This window comes from Puntigrus tetrazona, chromosome 9, assembly GCF_018831695.1.
Source record: "Puntigrus tetrazona isolate hp1 chromosome 9, ASM1883169v1, whole genome shotgun sequence".
NCBI lineage: Eukaryota > Metazoa > Chordata > Actinopteri > Cypriniformes > Cyprinidae > Puntigrus > Puntigrus tetrazona.
This window is the reverse complement of record NC_056707.1, coordinates 18,924,315-18,948,661: the sequence shown is the minus strand read 5'-3', so window position 1 is coordinate 18,948,661 and position 24,347 is coordinate 18,924,315. Positions and strand designations below refer to the sequence as shown.

The following is a 24,347-nucleotide window of genomic DNA, read 5'->3' as shown; positions in this document are numbered from 1 at the left end:
TACTTAGTTTTAATGCAATGCACACATTCAGTTCACATAATCTGTACTCTTCAGGTCAGGTCTGGCTTTGAGCTCAAATGAATTTAATGAGCATCAGCAAACAAGTGTTTCACTACACCTAAATGATACGGTATGATCAAAAACCTGCTGCCTGTGTAGGCAGCATTTCCGATATTACATTATACACACAAAAGTTTATAAATAAAACTAGAGCTTTTTTAGAACTAACTTAAAGTAACAGTACAATCGTGGCCAAAAGTATCAACAGTGACAAAGTTTGTTTCACACTTAAACTGTTGTGGTGTTCATTCACATTGATTCTATTGTATTGTACTGTATGTTTTGGCAGTGATATTCTAGAAAAAAAAATAGAATTTTTGCAGCATAAGCAGCAAATTTGGCAAAACACATTAGTCAAAATGTATAAATTTTCTATTTGTCAAAGAATCTTCTGAATCAGCATACTGTTTTAGAATAATTTTTGAAGGATCATGTGACGCTAAAGACTGGAGAAATAGTTGAAGAAAATTCAGCTTTGTCATCACAGGGATGAGTAAAGTTGTAAACAAACTATGAAGGTGGTTTGAGAAAACCTAGCCTAAATGCTTGAAGCAGTTGTAAAGTTTAGATGTTGATTGTATATTGATAGAATAATTTAGTACATATGATAGCATGATTAGCATGAATCTAAGATAAATAGCACATTGTTAGCATGATTAACATGTTAGCATGATGTTTGTAGAATATAGTTAGCATGTTTTCTTAGAATGATGTCACTAGCAGTTAAAACTAGCCCAACACTGTCAGTATATTCAACAGAAAAAAACTTTAATAGAGTTGTTTTAATCTGTAAAAGTACTTCACAATACTGTATGTCACCAAAATCCCACTTGTTTTACCTGTGTATAGCCTGTTAAACCCACATGAAAGGTCTTCTGTTTTAACAAAGAGAATGATCTGTGCTATAATTATGAACAAATCTGTTACTATACACACACTGGCATGTTCCCAACACCTCTGCACAGATCCGAGAGACTCTAATTGGTCATACCTCCTCCTGTCTGGGATCAATAATGAATGTATCTGAGCTAATAATAAGCTTAATTTGGATAGAGTGCAGTATAGGTTCAGATGAAATGATATGTACACTAATGGCCAAGAAGGTCCTTGAAGTATTTCAAAGACCAGCCTCTCTGAGCCGGAAGAAAGACACGAAAATCTCAACGGCAGCTGTACTAAACACTCTGATATCTCTCTTCCCCCTCTCCAAATGAGTCGTAGCATTCATGTTTATATAACAGTAAAAACACACAGAAATTAGGACATATGTTAGTCACAGATATCTACATATCAAGGATCTGGTCACTGTGTACGCTGTATGCATATGCATCTCTTCAATGGACAGCTCACACAAAAAAAATGAATTGTTGTCGTCATTTACGCACCCTGATTTTGTTACAAAATCAATGTGTTGTTCTTCCATAAAATGCCAAAAGACATGTTTCGTGGAAGGTCTAAGGTGCTTTCCTTCAGAATAATGAAAGTAAATGGGTACCAGAGGCTACAAAAACATCATAAAAGAGCCATAAAAGTGACAATTTATACTTTATACTATCAGTATGATTTATGTAAAATTAGGTCTTTATTTAATAGAAATGTATCTGGACAGCAGTAGTCACTATTCACTTTATGGAAAAGAGCAGCTTGATACCTCCTTTTGTGTCTTATAGAAGAAAGAAGGGATTTCATAAGACTTCATTTTGCAGGCCAACTATCCTTTTAACACAGAGTAATGAATTTTTAAATCTGCTTTCTCTCTGTAAAGCGTCAAATGAAGGCTGTCAGCTTTGTGCTAACAAACCTGTTTAAATCTCAGATAGCAATGAATTATATATATGTGAATTATAATATTTTCCCATTTAAATCATATTCCAATAAAAGCATCATCTTAATAGGGGTGAAAGTATGGCTTTGTCTATCCCCTTTGTTGCCTAAAATGAAAAAAAGCATATTTGGCATGGTCGGTAACAGTAAATATGAATGACAACAGACTTCAACATGTTCTTATACAAGAGACTAAAAAAAGTCTTACTAGATAAACTAGTGATCATTTTGCTTTAAATTCTTGTTGACATAAATTTCTTATTAACTGTTCAAAGCCTTGAAGTGTGGGCATGAAAGCATCCGACTGTTGCAGCTGCTCTGCTTTATCCACTGCACTTTAATGTTTTAAGAGAGCCAAAAGGGTACATGACTAAGAACATCCTATGTGACTCTCACATGATATCATGCGAATGTTTTTAAGGTGAGTGAGAAAGGCTGACAGGGATGTCAAGAACAATTTTGCAGATCTACAAGCAGCAATAGTGCCCTCTGCTGATGAAACAGCCCAAATGAAAGCACATCAATTCAGGGAGAGACGAAAATAATGATGATAATAATGATTTTAGTTGACTACAGAAAAAAAAAAGAAGAAATTTTTAATATCTTATCCTTGTCTGTATTCTCTAGTTTGCATTTCACTGTAGTATAAATTTAAGACGTGACTTGTCAGACTTTGAAAATGATCAAATCATGAAAGTCTGTTTATGAGGAGCTTCTTTAAACTCAACAGGCTTTACACATATGGCTGTAACACGGCAAGACTTCATCAGTTACACCAAAACTGAATGTCAAAATCTGTTAAACACTAAGCAGGATCGTTTCCAAACAAAAGAGAAGTGCTTCAGCAAATTAAGAGCAAACCTCAATGTTCATCTTTAAGACCCTGTTTCCTCAAGAACCAACCATAGAGAGCTTCACAAATCCACCTGAAAGAACAGCAATAGCTAAAACCAAAAATCAAAGACACAATACGGAAATGCCGCTGTCAAGAACATATCTCCTGGACAGCTGGAGTACCAAGATGAACACCTGACCTGGCAAAAAAAAATCATCTGACTAGAATGTGGTCAAACCAGCATGAGCAGTTCAGAAGCTCTGGAGTCCTTCTTCCAACATTTCTAAAGCAAATGGCAGATGTGTTTAGAGAAAACATCCAAATGGAGACTATTCAAAAGAGTCATGAATCAATTAGAAGGAATACTTAAGATGTAAATGGCAAATGGTAATGAAACACTTTAACCAGTGTTGGGCACGTTACTTTAAACAAATAGTAATAGTTACATCTTAAAGTAACGTATTACCAGGCAAAGTAACTATTGCAAATTCAAATGGAGAACTTGGATGCCTCGATTATTAATGAAATAGACACTAAAATAAATTATTTTTATAAAACATTGTACATCTACAGTATTTACTGATATATAGCAGCAGCCAGACGAATAACAAAATACGACGAATTCTACTTTTACAGAATAAAAAACAATAGTCAGCGTAATCACGTAGTCAGCGTTCGCAAGAATTGATTTGCTGAAATCAAAACAGGGATTAGAATAGGTGAGATTTGGTAGGTTTGATTACACATTACTGAATTAACGTAGTTAATAACGCCATTTTTTAATATCGCCGTTATCGGCTTTCTCCAGCCCCTTTAAATCAGTGATCAATTTAATGTCAAATTATTTATTTGTATGGTGTAAAATTGTATGTTCCAGTGGCTTGTCACATACACGGCCAGAATTTCTGGATCAGCCTTCTTTACCTCCCTGAGCAGATTCTGATCTGCGGTTTACCAGAGAACAATAAAGCATCTGGTTGTCATAAAGTCCCTTTCTATGCGGCTGTTTCACAGTCAATCATTGTGCCTGGTAATTCCAGCAAATTATCCATCAACCATCCACTCCGAGAAAGTATGATATATTGTTCCCGTGTAGCAATTCAAGAGCACTGAAGTGCAGAAACTTACTTTTAAAGTAATCATTGCAAAACCAAGCTGTGAGGAAACCACAAATCTGGGTTGCTTGTGCCTTTCTGAATGCATGCTAAATGAATGTGTGAACGTGTGTGTGGGCGGGTGTGTGTACGGCTGATTGTGTTTGCTGTGGTGGCTGTCCTGCTCACGGACTGACGCAACTGCAGGTGTGTGTGAGGAACAAGCGAGACTCAAGCAGAAGGGTGATGTGATCACACTCACTGTGCCCAGCAGGAGTCCGGAAGATCGGCACTGGCAACATGCTTGTGACATGTGACGGACAGGAGGGGGTTTTCACTGCACATCCCAGTGCCAGGAACATGTGCCAGGCAGAGGACGGCAGGCAGCACCGCTTATGCCAAACTGTCTCTCCACGAACAAGGTGCAGGACTGGAAGACAAAGTGACACGATCACAGTTAGGGCTGGGTAAAAATACAAATTTTCGAATCTATTGTGATTTTTCAGTTGAACGTTTCTCAAAACCGCAAGATCAATCTCTCACTCTGCACATTCTCGATGCATATATTAATTTTAATGCAGATGTCACTGCTTCCTGATGAACTTAACTCACTTGACTGCATAGTTTGGGGCCCTGCTGTTAATTTATGAAATTAATATTCATAATGTACCAAGTTCGGGACCACACACAAGCAATGGATTTTTGCACAGGATGGGAGACCAGAAGCCATTTTTTAATGGATGTCAATGGGAGAGAGGCTTCACAATGATAAATAAAATGCTTTTGGGCGAAAGGTTTATCGTTTTCTAAAATCGACAGCCTACCTTCTAATCTTCAATGAGTTTGTCATCATCATTATAAACATTTGTTATTAGAGAAATTAGGGACAATATTTGCAGAAAGTAAGATTTAGTTTACAGCACTTTTTCCTTCACTTTTATGGTATCCATAAACTAACTGACTAAAATCTGATAAAACATCTAGGTTATAGAGACACGCGTGATCCATGTTGGTCATAATGCTTTCTGGATGTGAGTTTGCTTTCTGTATTTGTGATATGTCCTCATGGGTTCAACGCAAAAACAAGTATAGAGCACAATCAGTGTAGTTTAATGAACAAAGTACTTATTTGAACTAGGATTATTAATTCGTGAACAAATTAATTAATAAAACAAAAAAATTAGCGTCAGTGTTCAAGCATTGAATGACTTGACAAAAAAAAAAAAAAAAAAAACATACAGTGCAACCAAATAAATTTGTCAGTGTCCGAAATTCTCTCATATTTTCGTTCATTCTATACTGGACTCACATGTCCTAAGCTACATAAAGAATGGCAAATGAACACACTAATGATTTTGGACACAGCATATGCATTCTATGTACTGAATCAAAAATCCCTAGAACCTAATACAAATGAGTTATATCAGTTTGAAACTGCACTTTGCCATAGTGAGAATTTATTTTGCATGTGAAATGGACATTATATCTGAAATGGAACTAAATTAATGACCCACCCCTAATTGCAGTCTTCAAAACATTAATTTGTAAGTGAATTAATTTACAAAAAGCATTTATCAAAACAAAACAACAACAGGGCAGATTTTCAATTCTTCATGTAGATGATGAACACAACCTTGAACGTCTCTTGTGCAGATGACGAAATATTTGACAAATAAAGAACACTGATAATGAGGTCGTCTTTAGCTCACCTTGAAGAAGAGAGAATGGTCCTTTCTTATTACTTTTATAGAACAAAGCAGCATTTTTACATATTCTATAGTGTCACTTATGAATCAACCATTTAATATAAAGAGCCGTATTGCTTTTGCAATTGGTTGTTGACAGGGCGACAGAAATAAGCCAGTCGCATTCTCCACTTGTGTCTGTAAGAGCCATTTTACTTGTTTTAAAGTGGAGTTTGTCTAGTGCAAGGAAAGAGACATCAGAGAATGCTGCCCTAAAGCACGTACCGTGTTCTCATTACCGCTAACAGCCTTGAGTCTGCCTTCCCATTATGGAGAATTACATACAATTGTATCAACTATTGGTCACACAAGGTAGAGCAGGCCCGTTCTCTCTCCCTTGATTTCATGTGGGGAGTTTTTTTTTTCCTGCTTTGTTTATGGATTTGTCCTAAATCTCTAGTGACAAATCAGTCCAACTGATTAATGCAGGTTGAAAACTGTTGCCATGCATTTTAAAATTACGTAGAATCTCCTGAAGGTGATTTGAATACTGTCGTCTTTGCTCGTGTAGGAAAACATCTTGTTACTATTTTTACAGAATTGTATTTTTTGTTCTTGCTGAATACAATGATTTATTATAAGACCGACTGTAAATGAAGTTTTTGTTTTCTATTGCTTTTAGCGCCTGACCATCTTTTAATTATTTACAAACTCCCTACTTGGTTTTAAACAGACGTATCATCACCTTTTTTATCCTCCACTTTCCCTCATCTAACATCCTGCCTTCCCACCCTATCCCTCTCTCCGGTTGCAGGTTGGGAATATGAATTACCTGACTGGCAGTAGTCGTTCTGCTTGGCTGACAGCTGTCATGAACACACGGGATGGATGGAGAGAGACAGAGAGGGATGAGTCTGTCAGTTCCCCTCCCTCACTCCCTCCCCTCCTTCTCTCGAGGCATTTCACTCCTTTAAGCAGTTGTATAATGAAGAGCTTGCGGTCCTTCCCGTTTAACACAGGGCACTGGAGCAGGCATTGTGGGCCACTGAGTTTCTCACTCTTTTGCAGACCATCTACTTTGAAACTGTATTTCACCTCTAGCCAGACAACTGTAGGGAAGGCACTTTAGGTTAATTCCCCCAAATCACTGGGTCTCTGTGGTTATGTCAACACATTACTGTTTGAGACAGACATATCAGAGTTAAATCAACAAGTGGTGTTAGTTTGGGACAGAAGGTTTGTCTGAAAGATGTTGGAAACATGTTTGAAATAATAATTTTTTGCAATTGCATTTGATTACACTGTGGGAAGTATATGGGTGTGGGTAGTGTTTGGATGCTTAGTAGGGTCCAGTGAGCCTATTTGTTGGATTGTTCTCAAAGGGATCACAAAAATGAAAATTGTCACTACTTACCTCATTTTGTTCCAAGTTCAAGTCTCTCTTGATTCTGTGGAACATAAAATAAGGTACTTAGAAATCTTTTTAACAGCACTATAAAAACAGACATTTTTCAATTTCAAATAAATGCTGCTTCTTTGAACTTTCTGGTCATCATAGAATGGTGATCATGGTTTTCACCAAAATACTAAACAGCACGACTGTTAAGAGTAAGTAAATACTTCCTGCGCACACAATCAGTGTATTAGAATGACTTATAAAATCATGTGACTATGCAAACTGGAGTAATGTCATTTAAAAATGCAGCTATGTCTTCGCCTAAATATTTTAATAACAGTTTTTACTGTATTTTTGATTATATAAATGTAACCTTGGGGAGCATAAGTGAGTTTTTTGACTTACCAACCCTAACTTTTGATTGGTAAGGTGTGTAGATACAATTGTAAATGTTTTCATTTTCAAATCACATTCTTCCTGAAACCCACCACTGAGATAAATGGTAATGGTTAGCTTTCCTCCATGGAACTCTTATGGTCACACTTTATATTTAAATGGCTCAAAAAGGCTCATGGGACAGGCTGATGCTTTGGTGCAATTGGAAGCTGAAACGGCTATGGGAATTCTTTCCGTACATGCCCCGTGTGTATGGGCCATGAAAACTAATTAATCCTGATAGTCTGGTAAATGTCACAGGCAGACATATGGAGAAACGGGGGGATCCACGAAGCCCTGTCCTCCTCCTAAATTACCAAGGCCACTGAGTAAGATGCTACAGCACTGCCCCAAAGAGATAGGGCCCGTACATTTGATTTTCCTCCACTTAATCTAAGCTAACCATCTGTGAAAGAGGGGAGATGTGGCACTCCAGCCAAATGGGCTGACTTCATAATCAGGAGGTCCTTCCAATTATTGCTTAATGTACCACGGTATTATAGTGCGTGCCATTCTGTCCGGGCAGCTTTACATTTTAGTTTCCCCGGCATCCATATCACCGTTACAGTGAGCAAGCTCACGGTCATCCTCATTAGCCGGCTGGTTGGGTCTCAGACGATAAAACCAGCGTAAAGAGCTCTCTGGAAAGCCTCTGCTTCCCTCTGTGCAGTGAAATGGCTTCCTCTTGAAACCGGTGTAAATTGCGTTCTGCGTTCTGGGTGACTACATGGTGCGACTTACAGATTTGCCATTTGAAGCAAATGGCGCAGTCGTAAAGTCAAGGCAAAATTTTGAAAGCTCACAAATCTGCAAATGGAATAGCTGGAAGAGATAGCTATGGGTTCACGTGAAGTGTCAGTATTCTTTCATTGAACAATTCCTTGAATTGCGTGCAAACCTATTGGTTGATCTTTCTTGTAATGTATTAATATTTATAGTAGGCATGGGTTCGAGGGTTTTGCCGTTTCTCAACTCATATTATCCCTCTCCAAGTCTGTTGCTCTCTTCATCTCTCCTTTCTTGTGACTCCAGTGTCTTTTAAGGAGTGCAGTCATGCAAGGATCCATTAGGCAAAAACCAATTTCACACAGAGCCAATTTCATAAATATTGAAAGTGAGCCCACCCTCAGCCCTGCTTGAGTGGCTTTAGAGGGATATACAAAACCATCAACAACAGGCCCGGCTTTAGCACCCCTCTCCACTCACGCATTTTATTAAGCTTCACTCAACAGATTACAAAAGCTCACCCCACAACAGCAAGATGCCAAGCCTAACTGATTGGCTGCTACATCCAAATTTTTTTCCCACATAGAGAAAGTTTTTTGCTTACTATGAGGACATTAGTTTATTGGGGTTAAAGGAGATATAAAGTAAAACAAGGAGCCTAAAATGATCTGCAAATACTGTACCACAAAGAATGAGAACTCTTTAGATATTATGTAGCGTACATTTTGATCGACCACAACCCTGTGAATAGCATATATGGCCAGGTGATGTAGCAATAAGTATGAATTAAAATCACTATGCAATTTTTTTTTTATATTCCAAAATCAGTGTGAATATGTGAATATTAAATAAAGCACCTAGCCTTTTTATTAGTAGCATATCTGCTGCATTGCCGCATGGGACATAGTGTACAGTTTAAGATCAGCCTATGTCTCAATTAACTAAACCTAAACAAAAAAAAATACAACAAACAAAAAAGGGATCTGTTTCACACAGAATGCGATATATATTTAATATTTGAAATTATATCTTAAATTAAGTTGTAAAGTTCAGTGGGTGTTTGTAAAAAAGAAGATAGGAAGTGAGGGAGCAGAGAGTTCAGTGCTGTGAGAAAGAAATTTAGAAAGAGACTGAGATAACAGGAGAGAAAAACACGACATAGCAAAGAGAATTGGATGTGGGCTGATGTTTAACTAAAAGTCACAGAGGAGAAGTAATCAGCCTGCAAGCATCTTGTTTCTCTCTGTCTAAAAATGTCTAGCAAAATGAAAACATGCAAATGAAGGCATTACTGTATGCACACTGGAGTTTGCAGAAAACATTTCAGAACACAAGCGACGTAAGACATCAAATCCATTCTTATGTAATGGAGAAATGAGCAGAATAATATGATCATTAGATGAACTTTGCACAAGAACACGACGGAGGTGAGAACCGAAATAATAGACCTGCAGAGTGTCACTGAATGGAGAAGTCATGGAATTATTTGCACTATTAGACAATGTCTACAGTCCTATACATTTGTAGCAGTAAGAGGCGATATTGTTCACAAGTGTATGGAGTTCTTCAGAGCTGAATACTAGGACTCTTTTCATACTCTACATGAAGTATGAAGGCGCTAAATAAATAAAGGTCACTTGACTTGATCTTTAAAACTCCAAGTACATTGCAGCTATGTAAGCGTGCAGCATTTTCTATAGCCTACACAAGAAGCCTCCTTAAGCCAAGCAATATGGGTTTTTAGAGTGAAAGATTCTTAATGTTTTACATTTGTTCTCGCCAGTGTTTAATATTTTATTACATCTAAAAAGGAAGATATCGCAACTAAGGAAAAATATGAAAAAAAACCAAACTTAAAACGGAGCTCAGACGTGTATGTCTGGAGGCAGGGTGGTCCCACACCTGACTGGTACTTGGAAACGTTGTAGTTTAGATATTGATTATCCGTCCCGGTCTATTAGCTGGCACAGTTCATCAAGTGCCACAGTTGTAGGAAAACAGCCTGCAGAGCAGAACAGGTGAGAAGAGGAGGGAAAGAACCCTTCTGCTCTCCATGCCTACAAGCCATGCTTTAAATGCTTAGCTCACCCTAAAAGGCAAATTCTATCATTAATTACGCACCCTCATGTCGTTCTGAACGCATAAGACTTTTGTTCATTTTCGGAACACAAATTAAGATATTTTTGATGAAATCAGAGAGGCATCCGACCCTCCATAGACGGCAACATAACTGATCCAGGTCCAAAAACGTAGTAAATGCATCGGTAAAACACTCCAACAGTCCAACTTAATTTTTGGGATGCAACGAAAATACTTTTTTTTGCACAAAGATAACAAACTTCTTTGGAGAGTATCGCAATGCGTCCACACGCACACTTTAACATATTTGACATAATCAGTCTAGCACATGCATTAATGTGGAAACATCTGTGGATGTTTACACCTAGAGGAAAGCGCGATACTCTCTAAAATGGTAGAAAATTCAGGGGAGAAGAATGGTTGAGTTGAGTTTATTTTTGTTTTATTCGTGCAAAAAAAAAAAAGGATTCTCCTAGCATTGCAAATCCGATTTCACATTCTGTTTTACCAATGTATTTACTACGTTTCTGGACCTGAATCATTTCAGTTGCGTTGCTATCTATGGAGGATCAGGTGGCTCTCAGATTTAAATTTGATCATGAATCTTAAATCAGATCTTAATTTGTGTTCCGAGGATGAACGAATGTATTAGCATATTTTTGTAGTTTTTTTTACTGTAAAAAAAAATATTTTGAGCATGTACCTTTGTGCATTATACAGAAAATAATGATATTTAAGTAAAACAATTTTGGAACACTGTGAGGATAAGTACATGATTAAACTCTTTTTAAAATGTTATTCTGTTCAGAAAATTACTGCATTGAGTTTAACCACTACAAAAAAAGTAGCATTTAAGGTGCTTTAAACAGGATGTCCATTTTCAGCGCCCTGTCCATTGTTGAAATTTACTTCAAGCACAAATTTGAGTTTAATTGCAGTATGGAGTCTCTTACTGTTGTTGGAATGCAAATTACTTCCCATAGTTATGTTTCAAATTTATATTTTCCTAAAACAAAGGAAGTGATACTACGGGCAGTTTTGTTATTTGAAATGCAGAGCGCCTCATTTTTCTTTTTTTGAGTCTTCACAGAAAATATGACAGGGAAATTGTTGAGTTACGTTTCTGGTTTCCTGAGACAAGGTATGACTAATTAGGGTTTTAAATTCTTCATAAGAGACAGTAATTTTAAACAGTAATTTCAGATAAGAGCACAGGAAAAAATAAGAAGTGAATTAAAAAGCGGACAAGTATGAAACCAAGCTGTGAGCAGCATCAATTTACATTAACAGACATAAATGGCTTGTCTTTGTGTGCAACACATTGGCTCCTGCAGTGATTTAAGCATGCTCGTATACAGCTGTTTCTTGCTTATTTGTCTACATCAGCATGTATTGTAGGTAATAATGCACAGGATAAAATGTGTTTGATGTTCACTTTCTAGACTGATTGCTTATATTGAAGCTACATTATAAACAGCCTGTTATATTGTCTGACAAAATAGGGTACTTTGAATGGCAACACAAAAGCAAATTGATCATCAAATTGAATTTCTACAGTATACCACCTGAGAATATACTCCATGCGCTTTAGATCAGTGGTTCTAAACTAATCATTTATGATTATATATTTAGATGCATTTTATTATTCACAATTTGCATTGTGTAGAAGACTGTACAGTATTGTAGAGCTACTACCACATACTGTGAAATTAGAAAGGTCTAATTGGACCCAGCAAATGAAATAAAAGTACGGCCATGGCTCTTATGTAAACCAAATAATTTTACATTTACCAAATTTGCTCTCATTTGGCATTGTTCCGTTATTGACCACCTGTTGGACCAGATTCTATCAAGAGACCAATATAATATAAATATATCATGCACAATGTTCAATAGAAGAATGAATGTACAATCAAACATCAAAAGGTGTAGACAATAGTGAAAAAGTGAGTACCCTGTTTAGCCCAAGTATATTAATGGCCTGGAGATCTTTCAGTGTAATGACAATCATCAAGGTAATAGAAGACATTCTGTAATTTCCCTACAGAAATTTGACATCTCCCTTTCCTAACATCTCATCTTCTAATCGGGATCCAGGATAATGGCCTAACAATTCAGATGGCACTTAAAAACACCCATCATTTATCTGTTAACCTCTCTTGAAGATACCAGCACGCACCTAACAGGACAGCACGCACCGTGCCTCATCCATGCCCCATGGATAATTCATTAGCACAGCATGAGAAACCAATGTCAATTAGCGGGCCGTTTTTTTCTTTCTTGAGAACACAGCAGGCCTCCTTCAGCTCAGGCAGGTGCCGTGCATTATTCAGTATGGCTGAGTCTGCACACTCGATCAGCGCAGGGACAGAGACAACTGCAGCTGCCCGGCCTTCTCCGAGATCCTTTGAGAGACGGCTGAAGGTTAGATCACCATCGTCATGACACTTTCCTTAATGAGCTTCAGCTCAATTTGTTCCCACCTGCGGTGAGGCAGCAAGAGTGGCATCACCAGCTTCACTCATCCATACTAAAAGGGGGTTAAAAATGGCAAAAAAAAGATGCAGCAATTACAGTCATGTTTTTTTTTTTGTTTTTCTCAAGCAGTGCTAAATCACTGAATTCAGGCTATTCAACTTCCAAAAGCCCAGGGACTAAAGCAAGGCCCCTTTAACCTCAAATACAATATTTATAAAAGTATAATGTATACTGTGAAAATTTGTGTCTTTTTGTAACGCCTACTTTACAGAATAATGGTATTTGTATATTTTTTTATATGGTAATGTCAGAACTTTATAGTTCCAAAAATCTTCTTGGTCTGGAGGTACAGTTGTTGTTTAGTTAGTGTGTAAATAAAGCCAAGAGATATAAAAGAAACTGGTCTTTAATGTAGATGTTAAAGTGTGATATAATTTAAATTTGACTCAAGTGCAATAACCTTGGAGAGTTCAAAAGGAGACATGCTCTTTAAGCTAATGTTTGTCTTTTAATCATACACACTGTGTATGTGTGTGTGGTATTAATATATTTAAACATAGCTAATAGCATGCCAAGACATTAAAAAAAAAAAAAGCCACAAAATGAATTTATATACGTGAAGTGACATTCTTCACAGATTAAATGGAATTATTAGTTACATGGCTCATGTATGCAGCATGCAAAGAATGTCAAATATAGATGAAATGTATTCTTTGCCTTTGGCATATACTGATGAATGGCAGTGCAATCTCCATCCTGAGGCAAAGTCTACAAATCGGACCACATTTAATCACACACACACACACACACAAACACAAACAAACAAAGACAGGTCTACATATATAGAGCTAGTCTCTTATTAATCTCTGGCTTCTCTGAGCAATATCTTGAGGCTCTACTGATAGCCACACGAACACATTTTACATGATGTCTTTCGTTCCCTCTGAACCCAAAGAGACTTATAGAGCGAAATGCGCTCTCATCTAATTAAAGAGCTTTTAGGTTACATGTACCAAGCACGGTACAGTGGGATCAACATCAATCTAATATCATTCTATTCAATGTTACTCTGCTTTTTATAATATAATACACTTCTTACCCTCAGAGGGTTAGAAGCAACTGTGATTTCATTCCTTTAAAAGTGCACCGCTCTCCTGATGGCCTTATTTAAGTTTCTTATACAGTAATCTCTACCCTATCAAATTTCAACATTTAATTTTCCCAGCTAAATTCAATCAAACGTTCAGCCTTGTGTGACTAGCTAATCATGACCCCTGGAAGCTCTGCATACAGCGCTCTAATCTCAGAGGTCCTCACCGAAAGGCAGCACTAAAACTCATTCATGTATAATTAAAAGTTCTCACCGCAAACGGAATATCAAGGCACGTCTGAATCCTCCGAGAGGTTTCGCATGGCGGGGAAAATATTGCGCGCCGTAATGTGTCGTGGTAATTATGTTCGGCAGCTTTTCTCGCCTCTGTTCTCCCTCTATCGCTTTTCATTTTCAAGTGGTAATAATATGAAGAGGGTTAAGGATCCATTTTGACACTGTTGTCAGCAACGATGTACCAAGTGTCCCTCAGGGTCCACAAGTCATTACTCTATACGCCCATTCTGCGACAGTTAAGCTGCTGAACAACAGCCAGAGGCTATATAACATTTATGCGGTCTTGTTTGTCACATATGGCCTGTTCGGTTCTCCTTATTCAACAGAAAAATAAGCGCACGCTATTTAAGGTAGTTTTACTCAGCTGGACTATTCTATAGCATTTTTTTTTAAACTAATAAAAGTAATAGTTTTGCCTTGAGACTGGCAACGTGAGAGACGCTTATTAGCATATTATATAATGCCGGGAGTTTTCTCTAGGATGTATTGAAATTGGATCGGTCTATTAGGTGCAGGCTGAGATAGTTTGAGCTGAACTTGTTTTCGAGGCTATAGACTATTCTTCACGGGCTGTAAACGACAATACGCGTTGTCCCGTCCTTTAGTCTTAATGGATGTAGACAGGCCTGTGAAAAAGGATGCTATCTGTGCCGTCCTGCCATCTGTAAAGAACTTAATCAGAGCACCTGACTAAAACAAATTAACCTCCATTTGCTTAAAGAACACTGCAAGACCCCTTCAAAGTCTTTACAAGGTAAACAGAGCTCTTTGCACTTTAGGCAAATTTGGATCATTTGATTCTTTGGAGAATTAACTTCAGTTGCTGTGTGGCTGCTCTGTTCTCTAACCCAAAGCACATAAGAAACTAGCCCGAGGCAGATCTTGAGCAAGTCTAAACCTGCACTAATGACTGAACAGGAAATGCTCTGCCAGTTCCCACACTACTTTCGTTCCTAGTCAATCATACAGTGCCAGCAAACCCTAGTTTTATAGCCAACATGAAACAAAGGTAACGCTTTTCAATAAGCTTAAATCTGTTAAAATGCTTAAATGTATTTGTTGAAAAAAAAAATTAAGTGCAGTCATTTACCAGCCCCCCCATGTTGAATTGAGGTGGGAGTTAGGACAATTAAGGGCCCCCAAAATGAATCATTCTCCCCCTTTAATATCTGCTTTTTTTAAAAAACATTTCACCATTGTTAACTACCTTACACATTACAATTCTGCAGATTTTCTTTCAAAATCAGAACAGAAAATGGAATTTGAAAAAAAGAGAGCAAGATTGCTTCTGGACCTGATAATGAACAAACACAAATAGCACCTGTTGGCAGAGCTGCATGTTTAGACTGCACACAACCTGCATTAGGATGTCTGTTTCATCAATATATTCTACAACACAGAAAAATAACTGCAAATTTTCATCCATTTGTCATCCATTTGAGCAGATGTACAGCACGGAGCTGTTTTGATCCAACAGCTGCAAAATAGCATCAGGGTCGAAATGGGCACATTCAGCATAATGCCTTAACATGCCCCGCTGTAAATGAATGGCCATTAGCCAATACAAAATGGCTTAAATATGAACTCTATCACTGCCACATGGGTGCCCCCCCCTCATCTGGCTGACATAAGGTGCCATCTGCCTGTTGGTGTTTCAAATGCTTGTGTGCCAGTTCAGTGATTCCTGTTGATCTAATGAACCCAAAGATTCTATCTGTATCCATTTAAAATGAGACCCTTGAACTTGCATCTAAGGAATAGTTCACCAAAAAAAAAAGTTGTTTTGATGTTTGCTTTCATTCACACAAAAGTTCATTTATTTATATATATATACACACACACTACTTGTTTGTCCACACTGCTGTTTTTCCCCCCATTTCTTCATTTCCGCAATCGTTATGAGCTGTGACATGCAGCGTACTTAGCTCCCACACAAACACAGATGTGTTGGGATTTAATTATGGCATCAATATCTAGACCACTAGATAATGTGCAACACTCTAGTGGGCTGTTTGGTCATAATATTAGCTTTTTCCAATTAGCGCAGAGTTTAAGTGATGTTTAAGTGATAAACATAATGTGTGTGCAGAGTAATACTAATAGGTGGCCAAGTGCTTGATATTTCTATTACTGGCTAATAAAGCTGAATGAGAGATCTCCCAAGAAGCTCCAAATATTTCACTCATGAAATGACAGTTTGAGGTTAAATGGATAAATAACATTGCACCAATTAAGCTGCTGCTATTAATGCACTACTTTTAAATCCATTTTATCTTGGACCAGTATTTCCTGTTTGTGATTTTCCAGTAAGATGAAATTTCAAATTAAAACACAAAATAAAAGGCTGTGAAATGGTGTATAAATATTATGGATCTTTTATTAGATACTCCATCTCACTAAACATGTTAATTATAAACGACCTGTTCTTGAAGATCTGCTCTTGCGTAAAATAACTTTGTGATGTTTGTTCATATTTATTGAGGGAGGTCAAAACATATCCTCCAATCTCACACTGGTGAGAGGCACAAACATGGACACATTCATAGAAATCATTATCTTTTTGTGTAATCACATGCATAACTGCTATTGTGTGCTGAGAGCAGCAGTTTCTCGTTCTTTGGTACATTGAACCGATAGCGCTGAGTGTTAGAAACAGCCAGAAAGCTTCAACACCGTCTCACACATGCCACATTCAGCATAATACAAATAATACTGTTATAGTTAATGATAGCTAGCTTGTCTTGGTCTCTTACTTTATTTATAGGTAAAAAAATAGACCTTGAATATTCGCAGTTTGAGAAAATGGATATACATTTATAAATAACTGTAATTGTGTAATAGTTTTAGTAGGGCTCAACAAAAGAAACAGGAGTTGATAAATGTGCAGTTTTTTTGGGGAAAAAATGTTAATACAATATAGTTTATAAATATTTTAAATATACAACAACTGTAGCAGTACACAGGAATAACTTTTTTTCATTTTCACAATAGTTTTATAGAAGATGAACTAAAAACGTTGCTAGCCAATCAGAATCATCCTCTTTAAAACTCTTGAGCAACTACAGCAACAGATGACAAAACTGCAGCATATGCTTATAAACAATATTATTATTTTTGTGGTTATGGAAGCTAATAATTGGCCTAATCATTGTTAAAGCTATATTTCATGGTGTGAGTGGGCCTTTACTGTTGAGCCCTGTCTAGTTAGATGTATGACTGTAAACCAATTGTAACTGTTCAGTTGCCCCCCCAACAGATAACACCACCTGGCAAACTTTTGTCCTGTTTTAGAGGTTACGTGTTAACCATGCAGCAGAGCTCTTCGACAGTCTGGGCTCACGTTGGCGGTAGTGGAACAAACTGGTGACGTCTAAATCGCTGGAATACCTGATGGCTTCGGCAAACAGCTTTACAACCTGCAGAAAAATGTGTTTAATACCAACTACAAAAATTAATTCTGATAAATTTAAGAGAGAAGCCTGACCTGGAAGTTTGTTACAAGTGGTACTCCGTAATCCACTGCCATCCTGCGAATCTGAAAGTTGTCCTTAAGAAACTTGGTGTTGTTATTAGGCAAGTTGACCACAAGGTCAATGTGTCCTTCACTGATGAGTCTATTTAGAACAGAACAGAGTGATCCATTGAAAACCTTTTACAAACTTCAAAATGTACACTTAGTAAAAAAAAAAAAAAACTTTAGATTTTCATGTGGGTGCACATGATTTTCAACATATTTCACATTTATTTCAAAAGTGTTATACATTATTTATTAGTCTTTACACAAGTATCAAAAATGTTACTCTACTCAAAAATTCAAACCAGACACCAAACCTTAAACTGTAAACCCAATTCTCAATTATGTATGTGAAGCTGTGTTAAAAGCACCCTCTGATTAGTTATACATGTGATCAGCTAAATCTGTGATCCAACTTTAGTAAACATCTCTTATTACAACAAAATAGTGCAACAAGACTGCAACCCTTGAGGGTAGATGGCAGACATACTTGAAGTATCTCAGCATGCAGTGTCTAGAATGCGCTTTCTGTGAAGGCATTTTACTACGACAGAGCCGTGCACCAGAGCAGAATGCTAACATAAGTGACACAGAGATGCTTGAATGCCTCAAAGGTGACTGGATCCTCTGCTGACAGACTTAACTTCTAGAGTCTCACGACAGCCGATCAGTGACTGTCACAGCTAAATGTTTCTGGTAAACAAAGCCAGCAATCAGCATGAAGGCAATACAGCACGCAGTGTTAGGAATATGTAGTACTAATATGCGGTCCTATGCAGTACCACTATAACGGAGTAGTGATGCTACTAAATTTTCAGTAGGTTGACACTGTCTTTTAAATAATTGATTTAAATGAATCATTGGAATAATCAAAAAGCTTTAATTTAAAGACATTAAAATATTTAAAGGACATTTATAAAGTATTTCAACTAAATAATATTCTTTTGAACTTAAGATTCCACATGCAATTGTATCACTGTTTCCACAAAATAAGCACAAGAACATTTTTGGAGCACAGATTAGCATATTCTGAATGATTGTGACACTGAAGACTAATATAACAATTGCTGAAAGATTTGTCATTACATAAGGTATAAAATACTTCATTTTAATATTTCCCAATATTAGTAAGAGAGACTGAGCAAAGGAACAAAAAAAGTTCAAGTTTTCTTTTCAGGAGATTAAAATGTAAAATTAGCCATTTTAATTTTTAATTGCAATTTATGATAATGCATTTTATTTATAATTAACATTTTTAAATATATTATTATTTATAGCGGTTTGCAAAGAGCTTGATTCACAGGCGATCTGACTAATCAGAAAAAGTATATTATGTGCCACCGCTGCTATCCGCCATCACCCCCGACATCTACAGCTGCTCTCCATATAAATCCATGTTAAAATGGGGTAAGAAAGATTGACTGAATTGAAACTTTTTCAAAGTAAATATAAAATGTGAGAAGGGGTCAAGCTGTGCTGTTCCTGGTTGCCACAGTAACGGTAATAAGCTAAGAAATTCCTTTAAAGGAATTCCTTTACAGGTACCACAAAACCTGTCATGTCTGGCACTGCATCCATAGATTTCAGTGCTAAATTTAAATACTCAATATTTTAAGTTATTTTTATTAACACTGTGGAGTTGATTGTCAATGTGAGCTCATCAGTTTTGAATGCAGCTAACGAGCTTCAAGTCATCTTTCCAAAATCACATGCTTTTAAAAACCATTTTTATAGGTTTCATGTTATATTGTTGGCTGGAAAAATAAGCCCAGTAGCTGCCACTGTATCCCTTCTAGCCTTAACCATAAATCAGACAGAAGAGTAGAATAACTTTGGTGGACTTAAACTTAATATGATGTGTTCCGCAATTGAATGAACATTAGAAAGTATTTTATTTCAGTTTCATTTAACGCTTTATGTAAATACGAACTATGGTTCACGTGTTTAAATTGAGGCTATAAACTGATCTCACATTAAAGAGCCACAAAATGGTATCGGTTTGAATTCATTTCAAATTGACAGTTTAAAAGCTGAGTGTCCTGAGACCTTATTTAATATCAGAAGTAATCTGCTCTGTCTTCTCTGTTGGCGTGTTGGCAGATTTCTCTTTTTCAGTGCGTGAGAACACGCGTGTAGTGTGAGAGTGGCATTGTTTGTCAGTCATGGCAACAGTGACTAAGGAGGGCAGGTCTTTGCGAATTATCAGTTGAGAGCTGTAATAAGTACTCACCTGTTGATTCTGGGTAAGGTTGTATTTTTGGTTTCATGGCTCGGCCAAGCAACAGGGATTGTTGGAACATCATTAGCATTGAGCCAAGCTGATGTACCCTCTGTGGCATAGAGCTAAAGACATAAATACTTGTTTTTTTTATTCATGCAAGATGTAAATTCAGCCAAGAAAACAAAAAACTACCAGAGTGTCTGCAGCTGTTTTGTTGCTTCACGATTCAATCCAACTATAACTCAAACTCAATGAAGTGGATGGAAATAACTCACCTTAAAGCCCTCCTCATGAAGCTGATGAGCAGTGGACAGGAAGTTAGGCCTGAATGAATGCTAGAGACAAAAAATGTAAAATAATAACTGAGAAGGAAGAAAGAAAAAGATAGCCGGACAGAAAAAAAACTTCAAAGCCAAAAGGTCAGGCAGTCTGTGTGGATGGATACAGAGCAGACTATTTCTAGAAGAAAAGTCTTCCTCTAAGCACTTCCAGATCAATAGCACAGCTCTGTGTTCACGGAGACTTAACCACGGGCTGGTAATCAGGCTTTAAAAAGCATGTCAGATCTGCAGTCCCCAGGTACGGCCATCAGGCAGGTAGCATCTACAGAACCGGGGGTTTGTTTCGAATGGGAATTTCATGCTCTCATTCATAGCAGAGACTCCATTAGAACACAGTGCTGTCTGAGCATCGTCAATGACCCTGACAAGATATTTGATTTCCACGCTGAGAGTAACATCTGAGAGAGCACAGGAGGAAATGAAAGAGGGCATGCCGATGATGATATTACATCAAAACATAAAACAAAGCCTCTGAAACAGTCGAGGCTTAAAATGACGTGTGAACATCACCCATTTTCACCAAAATCATTTTGTCCATAGAAAAACCATTTTAGGAAACAGTTTAGAAAGTATTTTAAGCATTTAATAATTTGCCCGTTTTATACATCTTGTGTTTGCAGCACGAGGTTGTTATATTTCATGTAGCAACTTGCTACAGTGAAATATATGTTATGGTATTCACCCCTTTGAGATGGTTATATTTATATGAACAAAATCTAGTGGCTTTATTATTTTAGTAGTTTATGGATAATCAATTTCGGAGATATGTGGCTTCACATTTGATGAGGAACAAAGCTAGATCAATCAGTTCCAAGTATTGTACATCATTTTGTTGTATTGTGTTATATTGTATTATGTTATATATTATATTACTTGTCTTAACTGTACATGGATGCAAAATAATATTGGCAAGATTTTGTGGAAGAACCAGGGTGAGAAACTAACAGAATTTGTGTCAGTTTTATGCTCATGAATGTGCACTAAATATATTCAGCAACTGATTTTCTTAAACCTCGTATTATAGCTTTTATTATTTTGAGCAAATAACAACTTGTAACATACAACCTTGCTCTTATCAAAACAAGCCAGAAATGTTAATTTTCTACTGAGTAAATCTGAGAGGATGTGGTGCATTCCTCGGAGATCGAACCCTTAAGGAATAGAACAAAAAAGTTTCTCTCTCACTTGTATCCCAATGAGAATCCCCTTCTGGGGAAGCTTGAATCCCGTAGAGAGCATGGCCTTCAGGAAGGCAGAGTAGATGTTTGGTCCAAAGCAAGCCACCTGCAGAGAGAAAAGACAAGAGAAAAAAAACAAGGAGCGAAAAAGAAATATCTTGATCTTTAAGATCACGAGCAAATCTGCAAATATTCATCACAGCACGCAGAAACTCCTGGATAAATTATTCATTTATCTCCATTAGTACAATATTCAAAGCCAAGGTGAAATAAATCAAACATATTAAAGATGTTGCTGAATGAAGGTAGACTGGTGTGATATTACAATTATGAAAAAACGGACAGAATGGGGCCATCGTAAAATCTGGGGTGGAGATATTGTACTTCCTGTTCTATTGCTGGAAATCAGTGCTGCGCGATAAAAATGCTCCTCCTGCTTCATTGTCCTCCAGGCTGGTTTCTATGGTATTCTCGTTGCCAGGGAGAGCAGGTAAACCGGCCCGCGTGGAAACATAAAAATACTCTTTGCTGGATTTGGACAGGAAAACTACAAGTATGTGTCCATGAGAGCCACTGAACTAATAAGGCTACAATTGGTAAACACTATGTAAATATTTATCCCCGACAGTGGGACTGCTCCCCAGCAATCAGAGACGAAAACACAAGCTGGGGACAACTCAGATTTTATGACAGCGGTAACGGTAATCAATGTGCCTGAAGCAGCTCTGTACCTCTCCAGTGGAAGCCATCTCACAACGCAGGACAGGGTCAGCTTCTCTCAGGCGAGGCCAGGAAAACATAGGAGCCTAGTAAAGAGTATAAACAGAGGTCTTTCAGTTTATTTATTTTTTTTTTTTTTACTGGCTGAAGCATATACATAACCATGTTTCAAGTTTCTAAAAACATCTCTAATCAGGACTGCATTTAATAGAAATGCTGTAAAAACAGCATTATTGATTATTAACATATCTATACATCCATCTATAGGTAGATAGGTATATACATAGCTAGATGGATGGAGATTTTTTTACAAGACTATTTGGTAAAAGTTCAAATGTTAAAAGTTCAAATGAGTTAACTGCACTAAAGTAAATTGTTTAGTAATATAATAAATGTGTTTTATTTATAATAATAGTACCTGCTCCAACCTTTATTTATTTATATATATGCATGCATACATACACAAATGACAAACAATTTTGAATTAACAAGTAAAATGTACAACAATTGATTTTTTTTATACTGCTGTAACATCCAAGCATTTAGAATAATTTTGCCATACACGCAGAACTGCAAAAGAAACTGTTTGCTATATATTTATGCAACTTAGGAGATGCAAGCTTCCATTTATTTAGAAAAGCCATCTGATACAAATGCTGTATGCCTCCTGACACTTATCTGTGAAACACTGCTTATCATGCATCCTGGGAACAAGAAAGCGAGAAAATGTATACAGGCCTAATGGAAGTCTAATGTGACTATTTTTAATATAGGGTTAATGGTTTCAAGAGCATTTGACATGTTAGGGTGGTTTTCACCAATCAAATGATATTATACGAGAACTTTTCAAATGTAAGTGTATGAGAAAACGATAAACCTGCTACACCACTGCCACCCACAGGCTGAAACATTGGCAGACCCGAATCATCCACATCGGGGACATTCAAAACTTCACTGTGTGGAAGAGACACAACAAACCGAAAGGACACAATGAAATGACTGCGCTAAATAACCAAATAAGCAAAACACATTTCATAGAAAAAAAGATTCTGGATGAATTTGGATAATGGATTCTACTGAATGTCGGCTTATAAGACAGGGAGGGACAGTTAAAGTGAAATGTTTTAGACTGGACCAACAGGGGAGCCAGTTTGACTTCTATTCACTATTCAAGCAGTACTCAAGTGACAGGGTAAGCAGATTGCCCTGTGAGAAGTGACGTCCTTATCTCTCCAATTAAAAGCAGACAGCTCCCGTTACCTGCACAGGGGACGTGGGGCGCAGATTAACACGCCACCCCGGCCTCCACTGCAGAGCGCCACCAGGGGGAACTCATCCTTGAAGCCATCTTAATCAGCCCTGGATAAGCTAGCCTCACTTACGCATGTAAATGTGAGAGAAGGCCGCACCGGCGGGAATAAACACAAGCAGCTTTGATTCATTCTGGTACGGAAGCACTGTTGATGTGGCAGGAATCCCAGTGGACACCTCCACCAGGCTGAACCGTGGAGGTGAAGGACACTACTTCTACTACTACTACTACTACTATTATTCTAAACCGGGCACTGTTCCAAAGTCAGTCATAGCAGATACATTACCACTAAACCCCCTGAGGATTAACCACAACCCTGTGAGGAGAATTCCAGAACATAAAGTAGCAAAGAGTGGTCAATAGAGCCTTCTTTAAAGGCTAGCGGTTGGCATGGAAACCAGGCATTCCTGGTCCTGATGGGTCACTGCATACATTACAAATTTGCAAATATTGTGACCAACAATAACGCCAGCAGAAAGCCGGATCTTTAGAGAGATATCTTGATTATCTTTGTGGACCGATTTCACAAAAACATGGTTCTGTGGTTAACCCAAGGAGCAGATTCCCGAACAAGGATAACAAGCACTATCATGAAACACAAAGTGTGTCCATGCTCTCTGAAAAACTCTTACATGCTGACCTTTTTCCAGCAGCAGTCTGTAGCTGAGGAAGGCGGTACAGACTTCACATCTGGGACTTGTTAGTCAGAAAGAGCACCGTTTTTGTGACGCTACCCAGCTTGACAAAAGCAGAGGAAATATGAAACAGGATAATGTACCAATGTGAAGTCTGTCATTTATTTATATTATCCTGAATCTGACAGAATTTAACTTTGTGCTTAATTTAATGTCCTTTTATCTTTACCGCTGATTTTTTACTTTTTCTTTGGCGACACAGATCTGTTCACTCGCAACATGCCAAAATAATATTTAATAATATATAATATATAATAATAAATATTTAACAAGACAGTCGAAATGTTTAGGTATGCCATGCTGTCAATATAACAGTGCACACTGTTAGTATTACCTAATGTAAATTATGAGTACAGTTTGAAGGAAA

General features: G+C 37.4%; 1 protein-coding gene and 1 long non-coding RNA gene across 3 annotated transcripts in view; one reads left to right on the top strand and one right to left on the bottom strand.

Moving 5' to 3' along the window:
• LOC122351248 overlaps nt 1-7,146 on the top strand; it is a 31,387-nt gene extending 24,241 nt beyond the window's left edge. The window contains exons 3-4 of one of the 2 annotated variants that reach the window (XR_006251716.1): nt 4,088-4,235; nt 6,313-7,146. This is a non-coding gene — a long non-coding RNA (uncharacterized LOC122351248). The remainder of the gene's footprint in view (nt 1-4,087; nt 4,236-6,312) is intronic. The other variant, XR_006251715.1, reaches the window with a different exon arrangement.
• A 10,053-nt stretch (nt 7,147-17,199) lies between these two features.
• Nucleotides 17,200-24,347, bottom strand: part of cps1 (carbamoyl-phosphate synthase 1, mitochondrial) — a 34,861-nt gene continuing 27,713 nt past the window's right edge. Inside the window, 6 exon segments of the mRNA XM_043248997.1 lie at nt 17,200-17,415; nt 17,484-17,613; nt 19,744-19,856; nt 20,010-20,069; nt 21,261-21,359; nt 21,985-22,059. Of these exon segments, the coding sequence (XP_043104932.1) occupies nt 17,200-17,415; nt 17,484-17,613; nt 19,744-19,856; nt 20,010-20,069; nt 21,261-21,359; nt 21,985-22,059 (693 nt within the window).